Below are 25,345 nucleotides of genomic sequence, written 5' to 3' on the forward strand. Positions count from 1 at the left end.
GGCCATGCAGTACAGTTTCTCCAGTACCTGAAATCACCATGACCTGAAATCACCATGACAAACTTTTCCATAATTATACATTTGCAACCATTTTTTTGTTTTGTTTTGTTTTATTAATCCTCACCCGAGGATATTTTTCCATTGATTTTTTTGAGAGGATAGAAGGGAGGGAAGGGCAGAAAGAGAGAAGGAGAGAAAGAAAGAGAGATAGAGAGAAAATCGATTGTTGCATCCCACCTGTATCCCGATGGGGACTGGGGATCTACTGGGGCAGGGAATCCATCTGGGCCAGAGATCAAACCTGCAACCCAGGTGTGTGTCCTTCCTTGATCAAGGGAATCAAACCCACAACTCATTGGTGCACAGGCCTATGCTATAATCACTGAGAAACACCAGACAGGTCTGCAACCACTTTTTAAGAGAGGCATATGTAGATTCTGTTTGTCACACATGTTAGATAGTAAATGTTGCATTACATCTTTAATTTGAAGGAAAGTAAAGAAGGAAGAAAAGGGAGGGTCAGCAGGCACCATTTTCACTGAGCAATCTGTCTTGCTTTGCTGACATATTATATACAAGTTCTAGTCATGCTTTTTTTCTAGGCTAAAGTGGATCCTCTCATGCAGGATGCTGATGCTTTAAATTATAATTAATCAAGATACCTAGTTATGAAGAACAGCTAGGTGAGTAGATGATAACAATGTCTGTAATGGTTCAGAAAAATTATTATAAAAGTCCATTAGCCAATGCATCACATACAAACAGGCTATGAAATAAAACTGCATGATATAAGGGTGTTCAATGTCTTTTTAAAAAATTAGGAAAAGTAAAGGACATGTGAACAATACACAGTAATCCTAGTACATAACTGACTGCGAGAGGGAAGAGTATCTAAAAATGACAATCTGCCTCCCTAATTTAGGATCGTTCATTCATTCCATAGCCTGCAGTTTGTGTCCAATGATTAATATCTGCTCAGGCTTTCCTATTCTTTTGAGCAGATGATTTTTGTCATAAAACTATGCCCTGTGTTACAGTATTCTTATTTGATTTTCCTTAAAATTATGTAAGAGTCATGTTAAAAAAAGATAGATCCCTCAATAGGCATTATTTAGGAAGAATAAAGGAGGCAATGGGAAAAGAGGATCCATGTAAAAGCAAATATGACCTTCTGTAGTAAATTTCACTGCTTCTCAAGTGTGACAAGAATAATATATCTTGGCAGTTGAAACATGCTATTCACCTGAGGCCTGTCAATCATCCTGATTTTGAAAGACAGAATTTATGAATTGTCAACACGTCTTTTAGGCGAGAACCCAGTGTTCATCAAGAGCAAAACTAAAGCAAATGTTCAAATAAATGGAAAGTCGAAATGCTGCCTGGGCATTCAATTATAAGAACATATTACACGTAATCTAGAGTTCATATGTGGTAATAATTGTAGCATGTGAGATATGGATGACAAACTACATGGCTATTACTGTGCTTTTCAAGTGGAATATGGTCTGGAGATCAATGGCTTGGGTTTTTCCTGTGATCCATATAAAGCAAACTATTTGTCATTGGGCAACCCCCATAAATGCAACTCTCTAATACTGAAAGTGCTGACAGCCTTGTAGGCGATTTCAGCAGTGAAGCCAGGACTAAACATACTGAACTACATTAGAGTTGGTCCCTGGAGGACAGAATTCAGCCTCATTGGCAAGGGCACTGGAAGAGTTCCATTTGACTCCTCATTAAACGTCTCCTAGGGATTGAAACTCCTGCTCCGTGGCTGCTACTGCTCCTCCTTCTACAGGAGAGATAGTGTGAACTACACAGGCATAGATTCATTTTCAGATATTTAGGCAAAGGTTGCTTTGCCTAACAAAAATAAAGCCTCCTACAGATTTAAAAAAGGATCTTCCAGTCTCTTGATCATTAAAAACCTTGTTATTATTTCCAGAGGAAATAGCTTTATTTCAGCTTGTGCGGATTCACGTTAAAGGCCTGTCTTAGGGCATGTAAAAGGTTCTGCTTTTCTGCAGTTAGCTGTTCTCTGAGAAGCAGCATTCCAAGGAAAAGAGTTGGTGATAATGACCTCAGCCTTCTTTACCTACCAGAATTGTTGGGATAATGAAGTCAGAACAAACACTTGGAAGCAATTGGTGAAGCACACATTACTACATGCACTGTATGCTGCCAATGCCCATTCTTATTGATTTGGAATTATGAAAATAGCGTACTTTGGAAGTACTGCATTGGAAATTGCTGATGATACAGCATTCACATTCTTCTGGGAGTCTCTCTTAGGAAGATTCACAAGACTGTTTTTGTTTTAAGTGCAATAAAAACAAAGGAAACTATTTTGTCTAGCAAGAGCTGTGTAAAATACCTTACGATGGGGAGAAAATTTTCTGTGATTATGAAATAACTAGAGGCCTGGTGCATGAAATTCATGCACGGGGGGGGGTGTCCCTCAGCCCAGCCTGCACCCTCTCCAATCTGGGACCCCTCGAGAGATGTTCGACTGCCCATTTACAGGGATTGGGCCATGGGGGTGTGGCCAGCCTGGGTGAGGGACTGAGGGCTATTTTCAGGCTGGCCACACCACCTTCAGGGTGGGGGTCCCCACTGGGGTGCCTGGCCAGCCTGGGTGAGGGGATGATGGCTGTTTGCAGCTGGCCACACCCCCCAGCGACCCAAGCTCCCAGCCCCTCCTTTTTTTCTTTTTTTTTTCAGCGCTTCCTTGAGCAGAGGCCAGGGTCAGCTGGAAGCAGGTATCTGGGATTTATTTATCTTCTATAATTGAAACTTTGTAGCCTTGAGCAGAGGCCAGGGCTGGCCAGGGCGGGCGGGATGCTTGGCTTCCTCCATCACCAGGGGCAACCCAAGCCTCCTGCTCACTCCTGCTCCATGGCCGCTGCCATCTTTGTTGGGTTAATTTGCATACTCGCTCCTGATTGGCTGGTGGGTGTAGCAGAGTGATGGTCAATTTGCATGTTTCTCTTTTATTACTGTAGACACCTACAGTCTTTGGCCGTCTAATTACAGTGGTACTTAATGGAGTATTAATAATGCAAATTAATGAAGAATGCTTTACTGTTTACTGTTAATGTTTCCCTAAAGTGGTCCATATGTACATGTGTACAAAGGCATAAAAAGCTAAGCAAATTCTGAAAGAAGTGATGGGAAAAAAATAGAAAGACAACATAGCAAAATATAATCATATAAAAATATGCATCACGGTGAAAGTTCTTTTTGCATTTATAAGATAAATGGTATCAAAGGGTGGCCCTTGAAATCTACAAGAACTCCTGATTCCAAATGGAAAATGTGTATACTTGTGCTATATCCTCCTTGGTGAGTGTGGGGTGGAGAGTGCGAGAGTGTTTAAATGGGATAGGGAGAATGGAAGAGAGAAGGGTTGTATTCTCTCTCTCTCTCTCTCTCTCTCTCTCTCACACACACACACACACACACACACACACACACACACCATGCACTCACTCCATCGCTAGTCACAACCACCACGCCCTTTCAGGAGTTACTACTGGTCCTTTATAACCAAGACTGAGAGCAGATGTGGGGAGGTTGAGAGGGGACTGGGATGGGGACCCTGAGTTGGTCCAGAGGAGTCAGGAAAATGGCACAGAACTCCCAAGTCGGAGACTGTGGGAGGGGTTGGGGCGGAGCCCAGCGATAAGAGGCAGCGGGCGGACCCTGGTGGGAGGGCTGGGAGGCTGCTGCCACTTTATGAATCCGCAGCCCAGAGACTATTGCTGCTGCCAGAGAGCCCGGCGAGGTGGGACAGGGTCCCAGCCTCTCGCTCGCCACGCGGACCCGCGCCTCCTCTGGCAGCAGCGGCCGCGGTGGCGGCAGAGCCTCGCCCACCCCTCCCACCCGCTCCATCCTCAGCTGTTCAAGAACAGCGGCGCCTGGCACGTTCCTGGAGGACCCCGGGTGCCGTACGGGAAAGAGAGCCGCGGCAGGGAGACCGGAAAGGCAGCATGCGCCCTCCGGGAGCTGCCTCGGCGCCCCAGGTCTGAGGCTGCAGCCCCAGTTCTCCATTGTGAGCCGCCACCGGGGCACCCGCCTGCACTGCCGTCCCTCCGGGTCCCCATCCGCGCTGCGATGGGGCACCTGCCCGCGAGCACCCGCGGCGGCCGCCGCCTCCTGCCTCTGCTCGGGCTCTTTGTGCTGCTCAAGGTAGGGAGCCCTGCACCCCGCCCGCGGTCCAGCCTGCGCCCGCGCCCGGCTCCCGGCTCTGCCGCCGCGGACCTGGGCGCCCCGGGACGCGATGGCCTCGCGGCTGGGAGCACGCTTTGTTGTCCTGGCGGGTGCGTGGTCCCCGCGCTCGTAGGGGACGTGGTGGGAGAATGGGGAAGTTTGCTCCCTCCAGCCTTCAGCCTCTGTGCCCTTTTACCGCCGCGGCTAACCACATCAGAGGTGGGCTGGTGGGATCATGCTTCCTCCGGCAAAATGAGGCCACTTTCCCTTCTTCTGGCCGCTTCGCACCGCACCCCAGCGCTGCTCCACCTCTCCGCCTCCCCCAGCGGAGTGTGAGCCTGCTTTGTCTTAATTCACCTTTTGCTGGGATTATCCTGGGGGCGGGCGCTGAGCTCCCCGGCTGCCCTAGGGCTGCTGGGGGTGGGTCGTGAGGATGGTTTTCAGCTTGAGCCCAGAGGGGACTCCTCGCTCCCTGAGAAAACCCTTTACAAAGTCTCCAGACTTTCCCCACTGTATGCACCGAGGATGATGCCTCTACATTCGAATCAATGGCAGAAAAATCGGTATAATTTACTTTTTCATGTCTTCTTTGGAATATCCTACTCCAGGGTTTTACTTTGAGGAAACGGAGAGGGCAGCTTAAAAAAAAAAAATCTAGTTTGACAACTATACTGTACATAAAAATTTAGACATTTTAGCTAGATGTTTTCTTGGAAAGTGGTGTGAAGTTATGAGGTAATTGTCTACCACTTGTGTCTTCGGTGGGTCTACCTCAGCATTGTCCTGAGTCGTTCCTGTCCGTTCTCCCCAAAGCAAACTGTGTCTGCCGGTCCCGGGGAGCTATTCTTTCAGCACCACAGGCTACCTTCCTCAGAAATGGACGAGACATTGATGGATGCCAATGTTCCCTTATCAAAGAGTCACTTCTTGCTGGCATGCGCCATTGATTATGAATGCTTGACAAGGAGACTGTGGAGCAGGACCAACGGGTTGAAAACAGTGTCACTTCTAAATATTCCATATTTTCATTTATCTTAATGGAAAAAATAGTTTCAGGGAGAAACAGCAACTGGGGGCGTAGAGGAGATTCTAAATTATATTTACTATGGTTTTACATTTTTCTTAAGTTTAAATAATCATTTTACTTAGAATCTGGTTTAATAATAAGCTCGCTAATATGTCTTCACTCCAGGGGAAACTCTATGAGCACACACCACAATGCATTAGAGTTCAGTTTCCTTATTCATTTTTCTACCCGTCAAATTCTGTCATGACTCCCCGTATATGCAACACTTGCCATGCATCCAAAGTGAGGAATGGAGTCACCACACATTTTACTAAGTAACGGCTAAGATTGACACGTATGACACCTGGTCCAAATCCAACCTTTGGCACAGCTGCAGGTTTTTACTTGAATCCTTTGTAATGGGGGAGAGCTCCAGAAATGGGAGAGGGCATAGAGCGCTGCAATTAAAGTGTAAAATATGTGGCAAAAGTTCTCATAAAAAATTTGATATTGGAGTGAGAAAATGGTCAATGAGAACATAATGGCACTCTCAGTGACCGTGATAGACGTTCGCCTTGTCCCTTCCACATAGTAGCTGTACTTCTGCACATTTGCAGATTGACGGCAGTTATGGTAAACTTCATCACATAGTAAATACATGGATAGAGCTTGTCATTTAAGTGAATGTTGTAATGGGACAAACAATTTTGTAAAGCTTTGCCCTTTATTTTATACTAGAGGCCCAGTGCACGGAATTCGTACACAGGTAGGGCCCCTAGGCCTGGCCGGTGATCAGGTTCCCTGCCTCCCCACCACCCCACCTCCTCCTTCCCTCACCCCCTCAGTGCCACGCCGCTGCCACCATGTTCCGCGCCGCCCCCTGGTGGTCAGCACACGTCATAGCGAACAATCGAACTCCCGGTCTCCCGGTCGAACTCCCGAGGGGACACTTTGTATATTAGCCTTTTATATATTATAGATAAATGCAGTGCTTTATGTCACTTGAATACAAAGTACACCAAAAGAAGGATACCTCTGTGCCATTCAGTCTGATATATACTGAATACACACGATGTGCCAGACAGTCTTCCAGGCATTTCACATTTGCTATTTCATTTAATCCAATTTTGTTATATTTGACAAGAGATGTTCAAAGTGGCAAGTTGGGCACCTAGGGTTATGTATTTACATTTGGGGAATAGTATATTACATGGTAAATTGGGTACATAGTATAATTTCTTTATAATTTGGAGAAACTTTTGCATCTAAGATCCTGAATACATGTCAGTAAAAATAAGTTTAATATGCATTTAGTAACAGGAACATGAAGAAAATGTGATTATAAAATACGTTGTCAATTGAATCTCAATGATAATATCTAAAAAGGTCTATGTGTGGTAAGAAACAAACCATTCACCCACCCACCCCCAAATCTCTGTAGATCTCATATGTCAATAAGTCACTACTCCATTTGAAGTATCCTCATATGAAAATGAAAATCTCTAAAAACCACAGAGAAACGCAAGCATGAGGCTTGATTTATAGTTTTTATCTTTTTCACAAATTAAGTGGTAGGAAAGTCTGAACATTTGAATCAGCTATAACCAGTTTCATTGAGGTAGTCCAAGCATGCCTGGCCATGATGTCTTTGTCCATCATTCCTTATCCATGGCTTAGTAATGTACACATTTAATCAGGCATCTCATATTGTCTAAACCACCCACTGTATATTATAAGGTGAATATCTGCATAATTGGTGTTGCATAAGCACAATGTTGTTTATAAAAATTTTAAATATATGTCAATATTGATGGTATATGTAAAAATAAAAAGCAAAAGACTTTTTTAAATCAAATATACTGGGAGCCTACCAATCTCAAAATCTTGTACCCATATATGAATGCAAATGGAATATTTATCTGCTGAGTCTCTCTCATATGCATCTTCCCATAATTCCCCTTGAAGACAATGTAACTTCTGTCATCTATCATATCTTTACCAAACCTCTCCCTGACAATTGTTTCCTGTATCAGTTCACTCTATATTGGGATTTTTTCAAGTAAGATGCAAATGGTAGACTATGACATCATAGGAATGTAAATTTTGCTTTCCCTGAAATGATGCTTATTAGTAGTCAACTGGAATGGTTCCCTAAACTCATGGGCTTGGCATGAACCCTTCTTTCTTTCTTAAAGTCCTTTCTGTATTTCTTTCCATTTCTGCTCTTACCTAACTTTTAGCCAAAGAACATCAAATTTGAAAAGAAGGCCTTAATTATATTCTCTGAAAGAGGTTTATGTTTAGCGTTATGATGCTGGCCATAGTACTTCTATTCAGGAGAAATATCCACTTCCCAAAGTCTGTCTGCCTTTCTTCACTTCCATATGACCTCCTCTCTCCTTTTCTTTTTCTCCCTTACACAACTCTCTTTCTCTCTCTCTCTCTCTCTCTCTCTCTCTCTCTCTCTCTCTCACACACACACACACACACACACACACACACACACACACACACTTTCACATTCCTTATTGAAGGTTCATCTGCATTCTATATTATACAATACTAGAGGCCTGGTGCATAAAATGCATGCACTGGGGAGGTTCCCCTCAGCCCGGCCTGTGCCTTCTCACAGTCCGAGATCCCTTGGGGGATGTCCGCCTGCCATCTTAGGCCCACTCCACAGGCCTAAGCCAGCAGTCGGACATCTCTCTCGCAGTCAGGGACCCCTTGCTCCTTACCACCCGCTTGCTCGCTGCTCCTTACCACTGGGCTTGCTGTTCCTTAGTGCTGCCATGGAGGTGGGAGAGGCTCCCGCCACCACTGCTGCACTTGCCAGCTGTGAACCCAGCTTCTGGTTGAGCAGTGCTCCCCCTGTGGGAGCGCACTGACCACCAGGGGGCAGCTCCTGTTTTGAGAGTCTGCCCCCTGGTGGTCAGTGCATGTCATAGAGACCAGTCATTCTGGTTGTTCCGCAGTAACGGTTGCTTAGGTTTTTATTATATAGATTGGCAGATGAACTATAATCTTTTCATCTTTCCAGAGCAGCCTAGACCATCCTCATAGGAATAAAGTTTGCTCCTCTGTCACTGAGTCCTTTGATAAATGTTGCTACCCACCTTTTAGAGAAACCCTGTACATGTGACATCCCCAATAAGTTGGAAAATATTCATTGGGCAGGGCTTCCATAAGGGATTGGTGGTAATAGTTTTCATGGTGCACATCCATTTGCTTTTGTTCTTTGTTGTGTGAAAGATTATTATTTTATGAAAGAATAGAACAGTCACTCTATACCTCAGCCTCATTTTGATCCATAAAAATATACATCTATATACATAGGTAATTAAAAGCAATATATGAATTGTACTTATTTTAAATGTAGCACTATATCTAGCATCTAAATATACAACTAAAGTTATTTAAACTTATAAGCACATTGACTCTTGAGTATTATAAGTACAATTTGAACTTGAGTCTTGAGGGTGTGCAAAGGATCTTTGGTGTTAAATACAGTTGTTGTGTCTAAACCATTGTGATTGACAGCTGTGTGCCAAAATAGAAGACTTAGCAGCAACTTAACAGCAGTGACCACGTACCAGTATATTTAGTTTTCATTTTCTTCCTAAGTTAATACCTTTAGGTACATACTTCCAATGGTGTTGCGTTTTTGGAAGCATAGTCCCAATGCAATGATGAGCTTTACTGGAAAGCACTTCATGTATTCATTTAATTACTCCAAATATGTTGTGAATATTTTTGAAATAAAGAAATTTCCTTTGTAAGTTTTTGTATTTCACTGTACTTAGTATGTGATATTAAGCAATAACAGAGGCTTAATAAAGAGGATTCAAATTTTGACATTATATAATTGGTTTCTGACTGAGACTTGTTAAATATAATAATGACTTGTGAACACATCTTTAAGGAAAACATGAGAAAAGTATTGTTATGTGAATTAAATCTTTATAATTACAATGCAATCATTACACCAAAATCAAAAACAAAATGCTACCATTCCATTATATGAACAATTCATTAGAATCATAGATCAAAATACTGATATTATTCTTTTCCAGAAAAATAATAGTCCTGGTTCCTCATTTATTTATTAGTGTTACCTCAACTGCTATTTATTTTCATCAATGAGTTAAAATACTATGGTAAACAGCTTTCTACACCTCTATATGTGACCTGCAACTTCAGGCAATACTCACATATGCAGGTAATATTCTTGCTTCCTCTTCTATTTCATCCCTCTTTTATGACTACTACCAACCACAACTGACAAAGATTTCTGCATTACTTTGGTAGAGATCCTTTAATTTTTTTACCTGAACTTGGCCCTTAAGAGATGAGACCTTTTTTATACCCTGGTCTTAGTTATCTGTATGGGTGGTGTTTAATCCAAGGGCATAGCCTTAAAGAATTCATCTATGGTGGCTTTAGAGACCCATTGTACCACTTCTTTCAGCTTAAATAAATGTGAGATACTTCTTTGCACACTTGTGTCATTGATTTGAGGTTACCGTGGCACAAATAGAAATGAGTAAGAGGGTGAATGGGTTGGGATGAGGTGGGAGGCAGAACACAAGGCTCTTGTCCTCTTCTCTCCTGGTGCTCTTGGCTCTAGCAGGTTCCATATTGTTCCAGCAGAGGGCAAAGGAGAAAGGGCAGTGAGCCAGGATGGGGGCTTGAGGAGCACCAACATTTAACAAGAAATCTATAAAGATAAAGAAGGAACAGCCAGACAGAAACACAGGGAAAGCAGAATCAAGGAAACCCAGAATTCAAGTGGGAGGGATTGGCCAGCAACCTCAAACACAACAGAGGAGTCCTGTAAACTAAGGTCTGGAAAGTATTGTTGGGTTGGGAACTAGGTAGACTGTTGGTGTCTGTGGAGCTTGGGAGCGGTAGCATGCTGGGAGTGCAAGAGTAAGCTGGTTGCTTATTTGTTCAGAGCATAAGCAGCAAGTTGGAGAGACCCGATTTCATCTCAGCTCCCAGCTGTGCCACTTCCCAGCAGCAGGATGTGGGGAAGAGTTATTTCAACTCTCAGGGGCCCCTTTGACAATCTGTTACATATTTATCTCAGAGTATTATTGTCAGGAATACATGGGATAATAACCATAAAGTACTTTAAACAGTATCTAGAAAATACAGTAAGCACTCAATAAGTGTTACATACAAAAATAAAAAGAGGGGAAAAAATAGGACAGTAAAAATTGCCAACGCAAAATCAATAAGTAGAACAACAAAAATGTGTATAGAGCATCATTTTCCAAAATGTGCAATGTCAGCGGGTGTTATTGAAAACAAACACTTCTGTAATGGCATGAATTGGGGCAATAATCTGTTTAACTCTGTTTAAACTAGTATTATTTTAGTACCAGGATATCTCAGAATGTTTAGTATGTTCATATGCATTTTTGTCTTCCAAAAGAGAACTATGATGTATGTATAGCATTTCCCAAGTTTGACTGTAGCATCATTTTTCTAAAAGTGATTCATGGAAATAGTGAATATATTCTAAGAAACAATGCCTATACTTATATAGCAGGTATATTTTTTATTTATCTCTCTCTTTTTAAAAATGAGAAATATAACTTTGATGGTAAGGAAAACGTAGCAGCAAAATGAATTACAATTTAAATTTCAGAATCAGAAGTTGTATGGAGGAGAGCAACTCTTCCCAACTTTCTTATCAAGGACTGATATTCAAGAAACTCCCTTGAAGAAAAAAATGTATAGAGTCTCCTTATTTTATAGATTGTGCTAATTCTGGTTTAGATCATTGTACATACAAAACTTTTTTTGGGGTTTTTGACTATTAAAGAGATGGAAAATTCACTTTAACACTATTTTCCAATATCATCTTAATATATAACAAGAGAACAATATATTCCGTATAATTATTTCGTTGAATCATAAAACTATACTTTTTAAAAATCATCTAGTTCAAAACTTAAGCTGGTCGTTAGATCTTGACTGTATTATCACTGCCAATTGGTCTTAAATGGTGAGATTACTAACAGTTGAGAGATGGCTGCTCCATTCATGGACAACTGTTTTGCTGTTTGATTTGGTCTTGAGACAAACCATTTCTGGTTGTAGCTTTCACACATTACTTGTATCTCCATTTCATGTTAGGAGACACTATGCTGTGACAGTTCCAGCTTTTTTAAATGTTAAGAATAACTGCTTTGTCAACAGGCCTGACAGGTCATAAAGATCAAATGTGAAAAGGTTGTCATCTCACTGTCCTGTCTTCAAATTTCCATCACACCACTTTCGGCTGTTTACACCAGCCCACGTTTTCTGCCTATTACCCTTCTTCTTTTTCTTGGCTATAATAGCTACTTGGGGATAAGACAGTCTCATTCTACCCAAGGGGATCCCATGATGAACCATGGTAAGGACTTGAAAGTATAAACTGAAGGAAAAAAAAAAGCATGGTCCATGATAAGTATTCTATTAATGCAGATTTCATTTTATCCCAATATCTGATCGAGGGTATTTTCTCAACATATCTTTACCAAATAGCCAATCTAAAATCACCCCATCACTTTGAAATTTTACTATTTTATCCCAGGTTTATTTGCTTCAGAGAATATATCAGTCACTATGAGACATTGTATTAGGTCTCCATTATTACTTAGCCCCTTCATTGAAATGCTTGTAGGTTCCATGAGAGCAAGGACGTGATCCATTTTGTTTACTACTCTATCCCCACTGCTGGAAGTGTGTCTGGCCCATGGTAGATACTCAGTTTGTTGAGTATTTGTTGAGTGAATAAATGCGGTAAGAGAGGTCAAACAGAAGGTATGGGACAGACTCAAGACAGAGGAAGAGCAGGATGCAAGCATGCAAATGGGAGGAATGGAGCCGATGCACAGTGAGAGGATACAGGAGGGAGAGGCTGTCAGGGAGACAATGCTGAGTGGGACTTGGAGAGGTGTGCAATCAGAAGGGGGAGATGAGCTGGATATTCTATTTGGTGATCTTGTGGAGGGAGCAGAAGTTTATTACCACAAGTGAAAATGAACTCTTAGGCATAAAGATAAGTTTCCGCATGCATTTTTTCTTGCTATCTTATTAGGTCAGAGTAAACCACTGAGGAGAAATAATTTATGCCAACTAATTTTACTTGGCTTTACAACTTGAATACATCAAAATTAAAATAATTTTTAAAATATTTTTTCTCATTTTTATTTTACTATGCATGTTGATGTACCCAGATTAGTTCTAGATTTCTAAAGACATTTCTGGAAACTCACACAAATAATTGAAGTTCAGATGATCAATTATTATTTTTCTTCAATACTTACTTTTTTTATTTTTGAAAATGATAATTTTATTTTTTTTAAACATATGGGTAATGTGCAGAAAAATTTTAATGGGTTTTAGAAAATGAATATAGTTTTCTGCATAAGGTTCCAACAGGAAATTTCATATGGAAACAAATGTCAATTTGAATATATATAAAATAATTTATTATCTAAACATGGACAGTTAGTTAAATGGGCTGATTAAATTTGCATTGTATTCATTGAAATGTTTGTATATATACATCAAAAAACTAGCTTGTCAAGATTTTCAAAAGACTAAAATATAAAAACATATGCTTAAAATAAATACTCTTATAAAATTCAGTATTTCACTAGAGAATTGAAAGGTATTACATTATTAATCTATATCCATAGTCTGCTACTGCACTGGTAAAATAAGGGAGTTTGGGTTAGTTGTCATTTTTTTGTGTGACTTTAATTTTGTGTTTATTGATAAATCCATATATGCTTTAAAGCCAAAATAGAGGGGAAATTGTGATCAGATTATTTATAAACTCATATACATGGCTAAAATGAAGTTCTTTCCTCCATGAATTTATGATAAGGAGAAGTGTGTCTGGATAATATAAAAATAACATTAATAATTTATGATTAATAAATTATTTTTCTTAAGTGTAATAATTTGTAAAAATATCAATCAAAATTTTCAGAAATCTTTAAGAACACATTTATAAATTTCTCTTTCTGTCTCTGAGTTGATGCATCAGAATTAAGCTAGTTGTCATACATCATCCTTTCTCTCAGATAAACCAGGAATTTCCTTTTTAAGTCAAGTTGGTTATCCATAAAATAGACATTCTAGTAATATTATCTTGATAGTGTGCTGAAAACTAAAGTATAATAAAAAAAATGGGAGTGTTCTTGCCAAATGCCACAAAGTGTACTAGTAAGCACATATTGTATATGTGCAGTGCCGACACTATTACCATAAGAAATACCTCATTACTTGGATGTACTTAAAATTCTTAGATTTTATCTAGAAAGAAAAATTGGCTTCTAAAATTTCTGAATGTTAAGTTGATTAAGGTGAATAATGAAATGCCAAGGGAATTATACATTGTCTGTAATGTATTATTCAGCAGTAAGCCATTTGGTCCTTCCTTAATGGGTTATAGAAAAAACCTGGTTAATGTGAAGTACACCAATGCAATATTGTTATTTGCATATAAACATAGGGATGTGATTTAGCTGAGTTTATTTTGCATCATCATAGGGAATTTCTTTTACAATTTTCCCTAAGGTATACTCTTTAATTAGTCTTTCAGAAATGACTATACGCCTCACTCAAACTAGGTAGATATTTGGGATTTGTAATATGGAAATTCTGGTATTGTCAAAACTGTTAAAATGACGGGAAGGACTTAGACTTAAGTATCATGCACTTTATTCTAAAAATTTAGGTAATAACTTGTTTCTTTTTAATTAGCTAAAACTGTTGCATCTGCTAAAAATCATTCACTTTTTATAAGTGTTTCAGGCTGCTTTCTTTAATTCACTTTTTTGTATTCAGTTGATTTTTGAACAACATGAGGCTGGGGCACTGACCCCCTGTACTGTCAAAAATCCACGTATAACTTTGACTACCCAATAACTTTAGTAATTTCCATCCATCTGTTGATTGGAAGACTTGTTGATAACATAAATATTTGATTAACACATATTTTTATGTTATATGTTTTATATACTGAATTCTTATAATAAAGAAGATAAGCAAAAGAAAATGTTAAGAACTATAAGGAAGAGAAAATGCATTTATAGTATTTATTTTTAAAATTTGCTTATAAGTGGACCCATTCAGTTCAAACCCGTGTTCACAGGTCAACTGTATTTGCAACTGTAAAGAAAAGATAGTTGTCTTTAAAGTCCATTTTCACCTGATTGCAGCAACCTTTTCTTATTTTATTTTTTGAAGGTTAATTAAGAACCTAATGAGATCTTTTTATTGAAATTCTTGTTGCTATGCTGAGGCCTTCAATTAGTGTTTTTACTATGTGGTTTTTGTGGTACTGAAGTAGGGAGTTCTTAAACTGACATCTTTGTCTGAATGAGACATGCATCATCATACAGAGGAGTTTAATGAAAATGTATTGAGAATTAGAAAACCAATACATATTCACTGTGGAAAATGTATAAAATACAGCAGGCAGAAGAAGAAGAAAGTATAAATGCTTATACATTCCATTCCAAAATAGCTACCATCTGGGGATTTATCATTCCAAATTTTTCCTATGTCTGTGTATCCCAGTGTATATGTAAAAAAGGAAAAAAAGAGTAGCAAACTGCCATACTATTTTAACTTGCTCTTTTCACTTAAATATATTATGATGATTTTTTCAAGACATGGACATTTTTAGTCTTCTGCAATTTAGGACATTAAGCCATAGGTCTGTGGGTAAAATGAATCCAATTCCTAATTGTATTTGCATCAATTAAGAAGGGATGATCACATCTTACCTAATAATAGATAAACATGCTAATTGACCGTACCTTCACGACGTCCACAGCCAATCAGGAGTGAGTAACCAACAAAGATGGCGGCTAATTTGTATACGCAGCCGCCAAGCAGCCAGGGGCCTCTGAGCAGTGTAGGAAGGTAGAAAGGCGGCTCCAGACCAGAGCGAAAACAGTGCCGGCAGCCAGGGAAAGGAAGGCCCATTCTGGCACGAATCTTTGTGCATCGGGCTTCTAGTATATTGATAATAATTATGAAGCATTGGGGATTATAACCTATATGTGTGCCTTTCATTAGTGTGACAGTTAATTTCAGAGAACATCTTCAGATGCTTTATTGACAGGCATTTGTTTCCTATTTATCCACTGCTAAATTCCATGTAAAAAGAAACTTAACCCTTTGCACTCACTTGCTTTTTTCTAGATTCCTTTATTCTAATGCTAACCGTGTCGAGTCACACTCGACATCTGAGTGCAAAAGGTTAAGAATAAAGGATTTCAAGGCAGAAAGATAGAGGATTGAATTCTGGCTATGCTCCTTGCTAGCTGTGTGGCATTGGGCACTGTACTGACCTTTTCAAAGAAGGCACAAATGACAGTGGCTGCCCAGGTCACCATTTCTCCAATGGTAAAGTCTACCATCTTCTCCACTACCTGCTATCCTTTGAGGAAATATCCTCCTTTTGATTCATAATTTGTAAAAGGGATATCATCCTCCTACTTGACCTCAATGCCCTGGACAGAGTGTTCAAAGGATGAGCCGTGACTCAAGCTAAGCCCATTTTGGGCCTGCATCTCACTGATCACTGTCTTTGAGATTGGCATGTGATCTAAGCCAATTTATCCTTAAGGAATTTAAGATCTTTAGGAATTTATCTTTGCAATTATTTGCAAATTGGCAATGATGAGGCAGAGTCCTCACTTCCAGTGGCACTAAGACATGAATTTGGAAGCTGTCCTCAGTCATAAATCTGACTCACAAGAAAAACTTTTTTTTCTAGCAGAAATAGAGGAGGTAGGAACAATAGAGACTTACATTGCAAGAAGCCTGTCACATTTCTCAGACCCCGGAGGGTCACTTCACAGGTACTTAGACTACAAAACAGCCATCTACCAAAATTCAATTCAATTCATCATAGCTGATAAGGCATATTAGCAATTCTTGGAATCTTTAAGTAATCTGAATCAGAGTGATTATATAATTTATCAAACCAGCCAGGGCACTTCCAAGAGTGAGAGATCATTATGCCAGTCAACAGACACCAATTGATCTATTCTGAAAAAACCAGGGTAGATGGTTACTCTTTCTTGAATATACTAACACACATGTTTGATGCAGTATGCAGTCACTAGCTCTTCATCCATCTCACCCATCTCTGAGAACCTCTGCCTCAAACAAGATGAATTAGCCATATAAGATGAATTATAATTATCTTCATCAAAACTAAAACCTGTGCAGGAATGTTCATACCAGCTTTGTTTGTACTAGCCAAACACTGAAAATAACCAAAATGCCCTTCAATAGGTGAATGGGTAAACAAACTGACACTCCCATACCATGTAATACTACACAGCAATGAAAAAGAATGAACTATTGATATACACAGCAACTTGACTGAACTTCAGGAAAATTATCCCAATCTCAAAAGGTTGATTACTGTATGGTTTCATTTAAGAAACATCCTTGAAACAACAAATTTATGGAGATGGAGAACAAATTCACAGTTGCCAAGGATTAGAAATTGGGTGGGGGAGATGAGGACATATCTATGTTGATAAAGAGATAGCATGAAGGAGCTTTGTGACAATGGAACAGTCGTGTATCTTGATCATGGGGGTAGTTACATGAAGTTATATATGTGATAGAAGTATATAGAACTACACACAAATGAGCACATAGATAACTAGTGAAATCTGAGTAAGTTCTATGGATTGTACCCATGTCAATTTTGTAGCTGGGATATTTCCTGGTTTGGGGTACTGTATTTTCCAGCATATAAGACGATTTTTTAACCCAGGAAAATCTTCTATACGCCCAGTCGTCTTACACGCCGGAAAATACGGTATTTTCTTCTTTTGATATGCAATATGTCAACATTGGGTAGGCAGGATGAAGGGTGCATGGAACTTTCTATAAATGTATAATTACCTCAAGAATGTTTAAAAACTTTTTTTGAGTGCCTGACCCTCTGCTAAGTATTCTAACTAACTGATTGACAGATATAGTTTCTTTCTTGAGGACTGTCTCTAAAAGGCAATAATTACTCCTGCAGGGAAAGTAAAGCTATCTAAGCAAATGTGGAAAATACACAAGAACCTCAATAAAACACCATTAGCTGCAAACTCAAATGCATTATGAGGAAGGTTACATATTGAACTATAGTCTTAATGAGATTTATCTACTGAGTTCTGGAAATGGCTAAATATTAAGGCATTGCCATTTATATTTCCCATAACACCAATGTTAAAGACAACATTTTAATGACTTTTCAGAGAATCAGTTAAAAATGAAGTCATGGAAATTACCATTGTGGGAGGAAAGGACAAAATACTATATTGATTGATGACATAATGTCATTTTTCCATTCCTTTAGCAATTTTTAAGTAACATCTGGGAATAATATAAATAAATTAGAATGAAATACAAAGTTTAAGACAAGCTTCAAAGACTTGAGTGAAACAGGAGATATAAGTGGAAGATATATGAAGGTGAATAGATGTTTAAATATTCCAACCAGTCAATCATCAAACGTGTATTAAACTGGACATGTAAGGAAGGCACTGCGTCCATCATTTTTAAGAGAATAAAACAAAATTATGCCATCAGGAAGTCTGTAATATAGGGGAAAATATAAGCATGCAGCAAGTTAAAGGGCAGTATATGATTTAATACTGTCGGAGAAGACTGAAGTAGTAATATACTAATTTGCAAATGAATGAGACAGACAACTATAGTCAGCTAACTGCTCTTACATCATAAGGGAGAGCACTTACTCTTGAAGAAGCACTGTTTTTTATGAAGGAAGACACATTTCTATCTGAATCTTCTCTGGTAGAGTTCAGGTGGATGGACTAGGTGAAGAAAAACATTTCAGACTAGAGAAATAGAAAATTAAAAAGTAAGAATGTGAGAAACTGTAAGTCATGTTTAGGAGGCTGGAGTAAAACTGAGAGGATGGGTCCTGAGGAGGATGCCTGGTTGGAAGTGAGATGGAAAAGGTTGCTTTGCCCAGCCATGAGCTTCTATTCATAACCTTCTCTTTAACAGTGCTGCAAAGGCAAGCATTCAAATGAGCTTTAGCTCAGCAGTGGTGTGCAGGAAAAAAATTATCACACCTCACTTTAGCTTTAATTGCTTTTATAATTTTGAATTTGCTGCTAAATGCAAATGCTTAATTCTAAGTATGTGTGCTCTGTCTTAATTAGATAAAATAATCCTTTGTTGCTTGGGTAGTTTAGTAAATTAGTCCCTAGATTTCAACTCCCCTGGATCATGTTGTTTATGCATGAATCTCTATGCACTCTTAGAGAGAAATGAAAAAATATATGGATATTTTTCAGAGACAAGTTGTAACTGTCAGTATATTTTCAAATTTATATCTGCTGCATGTAACTAAGAAGTTGTCATGTCTATTACAGTAATTATAATTCACATATACTAGTATATGCCCATCCTTGTAAAATTTCTTTTACAGTTTTACACTTTAAAAGTACAAGTTAAAATTACTGTTTTGCTAGCCAAAACTTAAGAGAAGATCTAAACTGTTCTGTTATATACATAAATATCCTATCAACTCAGCAATCCAGGTCCTACCAATAGTGCCATATTTTTATATAAGACTAGAGGCCTGGTGCATGAAATTTGTTCACAGGTAGGGTCCCTAGGCCTGGCCATCGATCAGGGCTGAACTGTGGGGTGACCCGTGGAGTGATCACTGGCACCTGCCTTGGCTGGCCTGGAACCTGCAGGCTGGGGGCAGCTCCTGCATTGAGCATCTGCCCCCTGGTGGTCAGTGCGTGTCATAGCGACCGGTTGTTCTGCTGGTGTTCTGTCGTTTGGTCGATTTGCATATCAGGCTTTTATTATATAGGATATGTCCCAAAGGAAATAAACCATACAGTTATCTCAGGCAGAAATGAAAAGATAATTCTTCTAAACTTTGCTGCCTTATTGGAGATGATGGTGAGGATCACTACTATTTACTGAATGCCTACTGTTTATTGGGGACTGTCTCAGAGACTTTACATATGTGAACTTACTTTGTTCTTATATACTCCAGTGTATCATTTATCATCATTTCAAAATGGGGGAAACTGAGTTTCAGAGAGGCCCTGAAGAAGTTAGGAATGAAACTCTGGTCTGTTTGACACCGCTTCTATTTCCCCACTCCCTAACTCACAATGTCTGCCTCTTCCTCTTCCTCTGGAAACATCCTGCGACACAGCAGACCGAATCAGTTTCTAACTCCTTGGTGGGAACTGCCGTTTGGACAGAAACAAGGTACAGGTTTCTCCTGGGGACAATTAGTTCCTGCTTGTCCAAAATCTTTCTTGCAGTTTCTCTTTTTTGTCAATCTGTCAGTCATGCAGTCCCAGACCAAAGCCTGCTGACTGTCACAAGATCCCTATAAATTCACAAGTATCAGGCTTATACCTTTGGTCCTCACCTTCTTCAGTTTAATGGACATGGGGCTGTAGCACTTTGTTAGATAAGTGCACAGAGCTGAGTGTAATGTCATGTCCTGACATGGGGAAACTGTATGTCAATTTTCGTACGTCCAGAGCTTCTATAGTCAATGACATAAGTACCCAGGAAGATTTTTGCCCTGGCTTTAGACGCCTGCATGAGATTTCGTGGTTTGCTGGCTTTACGGGACTTTTGCATTTCAGACATGCCTTTCCCTCCATGAAAGATACCACCTGTACAGAAAATAATTTTAACACTAATGTCTTCCTTTTGATTGCATTAGATTTGCAAATTTAAACAGATTAATGGCAGTGTTCTGTGTTCCTCTCAGCTCTTCTGTTTAATACTCTTATCTGACAAAGTGTAAATAGAAGACATAATGAATTACTCACGACTTGCATGTCAAGTTGCATAAAAAATTACATCCTCAAGAGGCCCATTATTACATATCTGGCTGTTCTGTGAAATTAGTTTTGCAAAGAAGAAGCATACCTGAAGATAACAGTTGTATTTGTTTTCCTTTTTTAATTTAATTTATTGGAGTATTTGCAAAAAGATGTGAAAGAACAACATTAACTGTTAACACGATTTTAAGGAGCTTATATCATTTGCTTGAGGGAATGTTATTTTTCTTTTTTTCCTGTTTGTTCATGAGATACTACACTCTGTATAGCTGCTTCTGCACAAGGAAGTCCTCAGAATGTGACTATTATCTCTTTAAGACACATCTTGCTGAGAAAGTTATTAACAAAGCACACTATGCCATACCATCTCCCCCATAAACTGTCTCAACCTTGAGCTGGGAAGTGTACTAGTATGACTGAAAAAAAAAAAAAAAAGGAATGATTGTTCAGCCATTTCTTCTGTCTGATCTGTCTGGAGTTGATCTGAATGAAATGAGGTCTCTGCTTTCACTGGAGAGCTCAGCATTTCATATTTAGCTCTCAATCTGTTTCATGGTAATTTTTGAAGAAACAGACAGCTCATGACTAAATGTGCTGTACTATTATTAAAGGTGTGCTGCCTTTATAGGTTTCTATCACTTTGAAGCAAACTGACAGCTGGGAAGAAATTTTGAATGAGCATATTTTCTAAGTTTTAAATAGATATTTTATAAAATGTAGTATATGCCTCAGGTTAGAGAAAACCAAGTACCTGATGAAAAAAATGATGTTAGAGTTATCAATGAAATGAGACAGCCTAGAGGAAAGACTACCTGCCCACAGTGGCTTAGGCACTTCACCTTTCTGTAAAAATGAGAATCATAATCACTTCTGCCTCACGGGAATACTGTGCAGTCTAAATGAGATAATCTGTGAAAGCACTCTGTAAACTGTAAAGCTCAATTTAAATACATGATACTATCTTATTCAACATGATTGCATTCCTTTGTTTCATTTGCTTTGGTATAGAGGTGGTTTCTTTCTCCACATTTACCTGTATCTGTCCCTGTGTGTAGTGTCACAGAGGCCTTTAATTAATACTGCAGTACATATTCTATATTTAAAAACAGTAAAGTCTGACCTATCACAGCTTGCTTATGGAACTAGAATGATTTAATATATAATATTTATAAGACTAGAGGCCTGGTGCATGAAATTCGTGCATGGAGGTGGGGGGGGTTCAGCCTGCACCCTCTCCAATTTGGACATCTCTTTCACAATCTGAGACTGCTGGCTCCTAACCACTCACCTGCCTGCCTGACTGATTGCCCTTAACCACTCTGCCTGCCAGCCTGATAGCCCCCTAACCGCTCCCCTGCTGGCCTGATTGACACCTAACTGCTCCCCTGCCAGCATGGTCATCTCCAACTGCCCTCCCCTGCTGGCCCAATTGCCTCCAACTGCCTTCTCCTGCGTGGCTGAGGGGACTGGGGGACTCTGGCTGGATGAGGCGCATGGTGCCTGCCATCCCCTGCAAGTCTGAGGGGACTGGGGGACTGAGGTTGGATGAGGTGGGGCTGAGGGAACTGGGGGACTCCAGCTGGATGAGGCAGGGCTGAGGGGACTGGGTGCCGCCATCCTGTGGCTGTGTGTGCCACCCTCTTGTGAGGGTGTGACGGTCAATTAGCATATTCCCTCTTTATTAGATAGGATATTGACGTCTAATGACAAAATATTTTCAGTTCAGCTCCACCTCTGGTCTACCAATCAGATCATTCCCATAAAAAATTATTTTCACCCAACTTCATAAATATAATTCTGTCAGGCATTATATTCATACAGTATTTACATCTATGATCACTTAAGTTATTTCATAAGTTATTTTCAACCATAATTCATTTACTTTTTCAATGAACATATATTGAACAATTATACACCAAATACTGTGCTGATCATTCACTGTTTTCTTGAGTTTCACTCACCCATGGGTACAAATGTGTACATATTTACAGCAATAACTCCAATTATAGAGCAATTGACCCCATCTGTACACCAGGCATCAACCTTATCCCTATAGACCTCCTTCCACAGAAGTGTTATGAAACTTGGAGATATGCAAATAAATCAATGAAAATAATAGCAATTTCTTTCTCCCAACTCAATAACTTAAGATTAATAAAACACCTATTAATAGAGGTGAAAGCATGCTCAGTGAAATAAGCCAGTCAGAGAAAGACAAGTTTCACAAGATCTCACTTATATGTAGCATCTAATGAAGAAAATAAACCATTGAACAAAACAGATCCAGAGACATTGACACACGAGTCAGAGAGAAAGGGGGTGGGATTAACCAAATAACTTATATGCACATATGCATATCCCATAGACAGACAATAGTGTGGGGAAGGCCTGGGGAGGGGACATCTGTAATACTTTCAACAATGAAGGTTTTTTTAAAAAAAGCGGTGAAAGCAAATGTGATAGATATTATTGAAATGATTCCACATTATAATTAAAACTTTTATATGTGATCTTTCAGATCATATAACATGTACATAATATTTCCTTAACAATGTTTCCAAAATACCATATAAAAATGGGGTTTAAGTTTGTGATTTCATAGCTCTTTTCATATGCTGATCTCAGTTCAATATCAAGTCTCTCTCTTTCACAAACCATCTGGGAGATTGACAAGTTGCATCTCACCAGATGGCCTCCCATACCAACCTCTCACGTCCATGGCACCATACCTCCATGATAAATCCTGGAATGCTTTGCTACAATGTTTCTACTTAGGAAGCATGCCACAGCTCATGGCATGAAGATTAATCGTTGCCCACTTCATCCCCCAAGATTGAAATCAGATATGATTGCCATTGGGTGCTAAACTCTTTTGGAGCACAGAGGAATTAAGCGATTCCAGCTGTGCACACCCACCAGCCTCCTATCATCCCATCTTGCTACAATTTCTCTTCCTACTCCATCCTTCCTCTCCACTCTTGGTCTGTAGTTTTATTACTTACACTTTATATAAAGAAAGTCCTTTCTTCCTCTCTTTTTACTAGTAGCTCACATATAATCATTGGGAAATACACATTAATGCATCAGAAAAGAACTACACAGGTTAGAATTCTGTGTGGGAGATAATATCTTCCTGAATCTAATATGCAGCTTGATTATATCTTGTAACAAGAAATGTAATTGCCTGTGTCAATTATTTTCTAGAATAGCCACATATTTAAAAGTGATTGCCTGTGAAGAGGCTCTTAAGTCCCTTCTGTCTTCCTTTCATCTTTATAAATATTCGGGAGGCACTAGAGAAGTCACAAAGGACAGGGGCATGGAAAGGACTCTTAATTTTTTTTCAGCTTAGAGAGCAAATCTGACCTGAATATCTTCTATTCCTTTTCCCTTCTTCTTCCCTCTGAACCCCTCTCATAAGTTTTACCAATTCTTCCAGCCACTTTGTGTTTAAGAACAAAGTATGCATTCACAAATATGACAGGTCTCATTTCTCCGGTGCCTTGAGCATCTTTCTTTGAACATACTGGATTGTAGCTTCTAGATTTTTGCTTTCTTTTGTCTCTCTTGACTTTCAGGCTTTAGTGCCTCCGTATTCTCTGGTAAACATATAAAGTCCCCATATCCTCAAACCCCTATTTTGACTATCAAGCCTAAGTACCTGCTATGTTGTTCTTCTCATTCAGCAGTAATTTACTGTCATAAATGTGCCACCACCATAAGAACAAGCCGTAGCACATGGAGCTTTGCCTCCTGAAATTTTATTTCTAATTTCCCTTTTACTTAAGTTTTCAAAATGCTATTTGTGTGCTATTTTATTTCTCCCATTACCTCCCCAACTTGGATATGATAACAGTGTGCCTGCCTCATTTTTATATGTGGAGGCTTACTTCTCATTCTCTCAGATGCAAAGCCACAGGAAGTTGTCCACCGTTTGGCGGAGGCAGAAGGAGTTTGAGGGCGCAACCTCTGTTGCTCACAGACAAGTCTAATGCTTCCCTCAGGCATGATTTTTGTAGACTAGAAGGACATTAGCCAATCTTTCCCAAGAATCCTGCATGTTCTAACTTTTTGTATAAAAAAGAGAAACGCGATGATCAGTTAAAGAGTAATCTCTTGATATAGAAAGAACAGATTCGTTCAGGCATAGGGATGGGGAATGGCCAACTAATTCATTTAGTCAAAGGATAAAGGAATGGAGCAAGATAAAACTTGTCATCTCATTTTCCTGTATAAGACACGTCCATGGCTTTCCTTGGTTCATTGGATAAAATTCTTCATTGGCTGAAAAGTCTTTCTTGATTTGGTTTTTGACTATTTCTTTAGTATCGTTTCTTCCCCATTCTTCACATTTTGTGCTCTGGTCATTCTGAACTTTTCTCAGTGCCTCAAACTTGACAATCATTCTCACCACCTTCCAGTCCTTTGTATATGCTATTCTCTATGCCTCAAAAATTCCTTTCTCCTACACTCTTCCTCTAATATAACAAGTGTGTAATCATCCTCCAGGTCTCAGCTAAGATGACTTTTTATCTACAAATGCATTCCTCACTTTCTCTCCTCCCAAACAGGCAGAAAGGCATACATTTTTCCCTTTTCCCTAGAGCTTCTTCCCATTCCATCCCTATACATCCATCTGGAAAAGTCATATTTATTCTTTAAGACACCTAAAATATGCTAGGCACTTTTAATAGGCTGAATAAATGGTCCCCCAAAGATGTCTGCACTCTAACCTAGGAATAAGTTACCTTATGTGACAATTGAGACTGTGTAGATATTACTAAGATTGAAGAATTTACGAGAGCAAGAATATCCTACAATTTCCAGTGGGGCTCAACCTAATCACACGAGTCCTTAAAACTAGGAGAAGAAGGTAGAAGAATAGTCAATCAGGACACAGTAAGAGAGACTCTGCCATTTCTGGTTTTGAAGGTGAAGGAAGGGGCACAAGCCAAGATATTCAAGCAGACTCTAGAATCCGAGAATAGTCCTCAGCTGACAGCCAGCAAAGACATGCAAGCCTCAGTCCTACAACTGCAGAGAACTGAACTCTGCCAACAGTCTGAATGAGCAAAGAGATTCTCTCCTACAGTCTCCAGAAAGAAAACCCTGCCAACACCTGGTTTTAGCCCAATAAGATACACACTAGATTTCTGACCTATGGAATTGCAAGGCAATACATGTGTATTATTTTAAATTTGTTATGGCAGCAATGGAAAACTAATACAGCATTGGAATACACTCT

At 39.4% G+C, this 25,345-nt stretch overlaps 1 protein-coding gene across 2 annotated transcripts in view; it reads left to right on the top strand.

Annotated features, from left to right (window-relative positions):
- Positions 1 to 4,113: 4,113 nt before the first annotated feature.
- PTPRO (protein tyrosine phosphatase receptor type O) overlaps positions 4,114 to 25,345 on the top strand; it is a gene marked incomplete at both ends in the record, with an annotated part of 205,202 nt that continues 183,970 nt past the window's right edge. For both annotated transcript variants that reach the window (XM_079773487.1, XM_079773488.1), the window contains one exon: positions 4,114 to 4,188. In XM_079773487.1, coding sequence (XP_079629613.1) covers positions 4,114 to 4,188 — 75 coding nt within the window. The remainder of the gene's footprint in view (positions 4,189 to 25,345) is intronic.

The sequence above is a fragment of the Cnephaeus nilssonii genome (genome assembly GCF_951640355.1).
Source record: "Cnephaeus nilssonii genome assembly, chromosome: 6".
NCBI lineage: Eukaryota > Metazoa > Chordata > Mammalia > Chiroptera > Vespertilionidae > Cnephaeus > Cnephaeus nilssonii.